Here is a 6,000-nt window from a genome sequence, read left to right as displayed (position 1 = left end):
GAAAGAAAGAAAGAAAGAAAGAAAGAAAGAAAGAAAGAAAGAAAGAACAAATAAATAAATCTGTTCTTTCCTTCATCTCATCATGAATACAACTGCCAGGAAATACCAGAGCTCATGAAGTTTGAAGTACATTCACTGAGCTGTACAGGCAATAAGCAAAGGTTGGCTAAACGTACAACTCACTATAGAAAGAATAAAAGAGGCTGTGCCCTCTCGCATGAGCATTACTAAGCTACATCTCGAATCCTAACTTATGCAGCAAAACACTGAAAAGCAGCACAAATGCTTTGTCATGCTCTGATCACTTTTTGAGAACAAGACCATAAAGAGTAAATAGATAGTTTACCTCTCTCTTCCCTATTCCAGACAGGTGCCTAAATCTAAGGAGATATTTCTGCTTATATTCACTGTGCACTCTGCAGCACATCTCAGCTCTCAGGGAAGTTTAAAACCCTTCTGTTGGCTTGTGAACTCAGCAGAAACCAGAGACATTCAGAGGCAGAGCAGAGACTTTCCGAGCTCTCAGTTTTCTCAGGTTCTGTGCTCAGCTCTGTTCCTATCATATTTTTTTCCCCAAGTACAATATGGCCAAATTTCACTCCTTTTCTATTGTGGGAATTTTCAAAGCCTCTCAGGTTGGGAGCATTTTGTTGGGAACCTTTTCCGCTGCTGCTTTTCTTGGCAATAAAAATGCAGTTATCAAGGATGTTCAAAGTCTACTCTTTCTCTTTTGCAAAATCTGATCTGGTACAAAAGCAGCATAAATGACAGTACCACGACTAATTTTTGTTTAAAAAATTGAATCAACCGAATGTGATTTAAGTAGAGACAAGTAACACATAATTTTGTCTTAATTAGAATACAGACCAGTATCTCTTTGCACTGATGGTAAACCTTAGCAACAGGCTTTAAAAAAGTACAAGGAAATAAAACCTAAATGTTTAATACTTAAATTCACATTAGTCATTATAGTGGGCTGATTTTAGCCCTTTTGTGTTCAACAAAATTGGAAACACAGTCACTGCATTACACTTTTTCCCTGTTATGTAAGAAAACTCCTAGAGTTTCTCATTAAATATAATTTTTCTTTTATTCCCCTGCCACCAAAATAGTACCTGCACTCCAAAAATGCAATATAATACTGGAATTATGTAATAAAAAATATCATTGTAAAAGCAACCTTCAATAACAAAACCTTTAGCCTGTGGAACTTCCTCTGTGAAGGCCACAGTCTTCCAAAAACATTTTTAAATACTTCTATCTAATAGTTAAAGATCATATTATTTTTACAGAAAGTAAACACAAGTTGGTAGCACTGGTAGTGTATAAAACACACAAATCCTCATTAAAGACATGGTATCATTGACCACTGAAGGTGTACATCACACGGCTGAGTGACATTAAAAGATAGTTTACTAGAAGTTCCACATATTGATATAAAACCTAATTTATGCACTTATGTAAAGGCTTGAAGTGTAGCAAATAGAGTAGAAGAGGACCCCTTATACATGTGTTTCAATGTAGGAGTGCGTGTGTGCTAAGGAAGCTAGAAGTGCGTCGACCTCAGATGAGCCATTAACAGAGCCCCTCGGGGTGCTGTTGTGACAGATGTCCAAAAAGATGTCAAGGTATATTTGTTTCCATTCTTGAAAGTCTCTAGACGTCAAGCCTGGATTATCCAGAACCTTATCTATAATGGCTACTTCTCCTTCCCTGGCCTGTGGGAGAAGAAAGACAAGTAGAGTCAGTGTGAGCAATGAGCAAACAGGATGGGTAGGGTGGGAATGAGGATGCCACAGAGGTCTGGGAAACAGGGCAGCCAACCAACTGCTGTGATAGCACTCACACATGGCAGCCTCTTCCCCTGATGTCACTCATCACCCTGCAGCACCAGACACTCCTCACCTTGTCCCACACCCTCAGCAATGGTCCCTACTCCCCTCTCACCCCTCCTTCAGCTCCTGCAAAAAACAAGCCCTGTGCTGTTTACTACTAGCTGCTTTAATTTTCAGGATCAGTTTCATGCTGCCAAGCGCCATCTGTTTGCTCTCCTTGATCAGCATGAGAAATACCGCGTTTGTGCGTGGGATGCAGACAGATGGCCTCCCTCCCGCCAGCAGAGCTAAGCCTTTTTTACAGGGCCTGTCATGGGGGCACCTGAGCAAATGCCTGTGCTAGGAGCCTTTAGCTTGGCAATGCCCTACCAGCGATCCAGAGCATGCTGTGAAGTGGCTGGCTGCTACCTCCTCCTACCACGGTGGTGGCAAGCAGAATGCAGGAACGGGTAAAATCTAACACAGTTGTTGGCACCTCCCCACTTGTCACGAATGCAGGGGATGTGGCTGTATCCTAATCACTGGCTGGTGATTAGTTTATTGAGAGATGACAAGCAGCCAGCATGGGTCAGAGCAAGCCTCAGACACACACACAGCTGCTCACTGTTTTTATTAGTGGTGGAAGATGGATGCACCAGCCTTGAGCCTGAAAAAACAAGTAACAGGCAAGCTCCAGCACTTCTCCTCTGTGAAGGCATGGTCTGGTCACCAGCAACTTCTTCTCTATCCTCCATGCCAGATGGGTTTCATAGACTTCATTTCTAACAGACAATTGCCATGTTTATATCACAAATATGATAAACCTGTCTAGGGAGCATGTTTAGGGAAGTATTCAGCAATGACAGCTTTGGTGGAATAGTTACCAGAAGAGTCAGAGATGTCACCGAGAAGTAGTATGTTTAAAGGTATTTTTCATGCTTTACAATCAGTAGCTAATTAATGCTATATACTAGAATACTCAATTTAGGAACAATCATACACCTGAAGCTAAACAGAGGAAGAGAACCTTTGGAATCTCTGTTACCATATATTCACATGAACTACCATAACGTGCTTCTTGCAGATTGTGATCTGCACACAACCCAGCACTGCCAGTCAAGTGGCTCATACTTGTTGAGGAGAATGGTTTTGTGGCTATGTCAGGACATAGAGAGCAGAAATGTCTTTCCATTGCTGATAGAACAGATAGCCTATGTGTGGTAAGAGCTAGAACCAATTTAGAGGGCTGTACAGATTACTAATCATTTGAATGAATTAAAGGAGAGTTCAGAACACCAGATCCAATGGGCAAGTGCAAGTGAACATATTCAGGAAGGAGAACTCAATGGCATTGATAAGAAGGGGAAACGATTAGCTAACGGCAGTAGCTCCTGATAAACACTACTACCAGTACAATAGTAGAGGTGAGTTAGGATGGAACTAAAAACAATTAATGAGTTACTGTGATGCCACTGCAAAACAGGCACACGCCACATTGCACTGTTGCCATATGCAAGAAACAGCAATAATCTGTCTTTGATACTTGCTGGCATTGCACTGTCAATTATTTATGTCATTCTGGTCCAAACAAGATTGGTTACTACTTCAGAAAATATGTCTCATGGAAAGAGAATAAACAAATTATGTTTGCTTGGTCTAAAAGAAAGAAGACACAGAGAAGCATGAAAACAGGCATCTGCTGGGTTAAAGGGATGAGCTGTTTTTGGAAGACCTTGGGGGGGGGGAAACAATTCCATTTGTAGAAAACCATTGGCAAAATGTAACTCAGGTATCAATAAATGCTAACGAGAAAGGCAATTAAGCATGGTGATAAGCTGTTGATATGGAACAGCAGCAAGGCTGTGTAATTCCTGCAAGTATCAAGAAATGTGTTATTTTTTATATTTCAGATCAGCAACTCTTACATACTGTTAGTATGAGTGATTGTACAAAGGTACAAAAGCGTAGATTCTGTGTGAACCTCCTGCCTGCTCCGCATATCTGAGATGGCTATGATTTTGCTTCAGTTTCTCATGTAAAAATTACGTGGAAAGCCTGTTCACCTTGACTTTTTCTATCAGTCTACAATCTAGCAAAGACACATATCCTAGTTCTTTTGGTTGTCTTCATTGAGATGATACAGTGCAAAAAGGTAAGCATAGGAAAGATTTTCTTCAGGGCTGGAGTCTCACAGCATGAAAATAATACTGCTTAAATGCTTCTCTAGGTGATGGAAAACAAAATTAATTAATGCTGATAAAACTCTCTTTGATAAAAGCTGTTACAAAATCTACTGTACAATTATCTAGTGACTTAAAATGTAGTAATTTAATACAGTTAACAGAGACCCTGGGGAAATCCAGCATATTGTTTGCTGAAATCTCTAACAGTACAGATTTGAAACTGCTGTAACAAATAAAGAAGCTGACAGGGAGTTCAAATTAGCTGCACTGCACTTACAATAATGATAAAAATCTTCAAATCCATCATTACCACGATCTATTTGTTTAATCAATCCTACTGATTAAATACAATGATCCTACCAGTCTATGCAGAAACCAAGCACACAGTTCATTTCCAGACAAACTCAGTAATCAGGAAATAATAAAACGTTTTAAGAGGTATCGCTTCATTCCAAAAGGCTGACTGTGCTGCATTTTAGACTTTAGCAATTCTGGAGTAAATGCATTTTTATAAATGAAAGTTTTCAGGGATAAAAAAGGTGGTTAAGGTCTCCTCTATTAATGTGATGTGAAATGATGTCATACTAGCTAGAGGAGGAGCTGAGATTTTACCTGGGCACAAATTAAAACAATCCCCTCCCTTTGACTTCTCTCCCAAGGCACATTTTCTTCTGCTTTAAGAACAGTGGTTACACATATCTTCCATGCACGTTTCACAAGCCACATTCAACCTGAGCTCCAGCCACACATAATTAATATCTGAATACAATACTGTCAGATCCAACCCTAGGGCAGGATTTTCCTCTCTGTAGTCTCACCTTTAAAGTGCTTTTCAGAATTCGCAGCTGGTGCAGTTTTTCATTGACTACTGGATCGCTACATCTCTTTATAAAAGATTTCCTATACTCCAGCTTAGTGGAAATCCGGTGGTCTCCTAAAGGAGAAAGGCTGGCCTGCTCCAGAGCTCTGTATAAATCTTGCAAGGAATCTGCTGCTATTTCTTCCGTAATTTCAACTGTAATGAAAAAAAAAAAAGGAGGAAAAAAAAAACAAGGAAAAAAAAACAGAGAAAAGAACAGTGGATCATTAACGGAGTTATATGATAGTCTACCCAGACGCTTTGCAAAATGTTTAACAGGTATAACCAGATCATAAGGAAAATATTTCAAATCTGCTAGGCTTCCTGAAAAACGTGCTGCTTCTCCTTCATTAACTTCCAAGAGAAAGGCATTTAAAAATGTAAAGTCTTGACCCGCATAGAAAGAAGCAACAGTACAAGGTGCAGTAATCTTGCAGTGCTGTACTGTCAAAAATCCCATATCTAGTATTGCATTTAAATATGCTGGTAATTCAGTAGTAACAACAAAAGGAAGCACCGGAAATGTCCTAGTGAAGAAGGTGATCGGGGACCTGATCTTGGCCTGAGATAGGATGTTGGTGGTGCCCTTGGATGATGCTGATGACAGTGCTGTTGGATCAGATGTAATTTTCCTTCCTATAAAAGTCCTTTTTGGCATGTGCTTTTGATACTTAAGAGTGTTTTTCAATAGTCAACAATGCTATTGCTCGTGATATTTCCTGGAGGTTTTAACAGAAGATCACAGACTGGATATCTGAGCATGCTGCCCAGGAAGTTGCATTACAGGTTTCTTAATGCTTGTTCTGACTAGTACTGAGAGCATTTTAAAGGAAAACATAATTAAAAAAAAAGATTTTACTTCTTTAGAAACAAATTCAAATAAAAGTTGGGGATGAAATGTTACTCTAAGCTTTTGAAATACTTAATCTGCCAAGCATCAAAACATTTCAATTTCTCATACACCATTTCCTCCCTAAGACACTTATGACTGTGTAGAAACTTGGAAAGTGCCAGTGAAGCGCCATGATGAGCGGAGAGATGACTGTGGGAAGCCAAGGCAGCCCTGGGAGAGCAGTCAGCTCTGTCCCTTCTGCCACTCACACACCAACATCCCATATACACAATAGCTGTCCATCGCTGCAGA

General features: G+C 39.9%; 1 protein-coding gene across 1 annotated transcript in view; it reads right to left on the bottom strand.

Annotated features, from left to right (window-relative positions):
* Positions 1-6: 6 nt before the first annotated feature.
* The window catches only part of CNKSR2 (connector enhancer of kinase suppressor of Ras 2), a 205,352-nt gene continuing 199,358 nt past the window's right edge, over positions 7-6,000 (bottom strand). The window contains exons 21-22 of the mRNA XM_042867255.1: positions 4,816-5,012; positions 7-1,718 (exon numbers count right to left, since the gene is read on the bottom strand). Of these exons, the coding sequence (XP_042723189.1) occupies positions 1,503-1,718; positions 4,816-5,012 (413 nt within the window). The 3' untranslated portion in view covers positions 7-1,502. The remainder of the gene's footprint in view (positions 1,719-4,815; positions 5,013-6,000) is intronic.

This window comes from Lagopus leucura, unplaced genomic scaffold (assembly GCF_019238085.1).
Source record: "Lagopus leucura isolate 7727_CA_CO unplaced genomic scaffold, USGS_WTPT01 Super-Scaffold_100001, whole genome shotgun sequence".
NCBI classification, from domain to species: Eukaryota; Metazoa; Chordata; class Aves; order Galliformes; family Phasianidae; genus Lagopus; species Lagopus leucura.
This window is presented reverse-complemented; position numbering and strand designations above follow the sequence as displayed.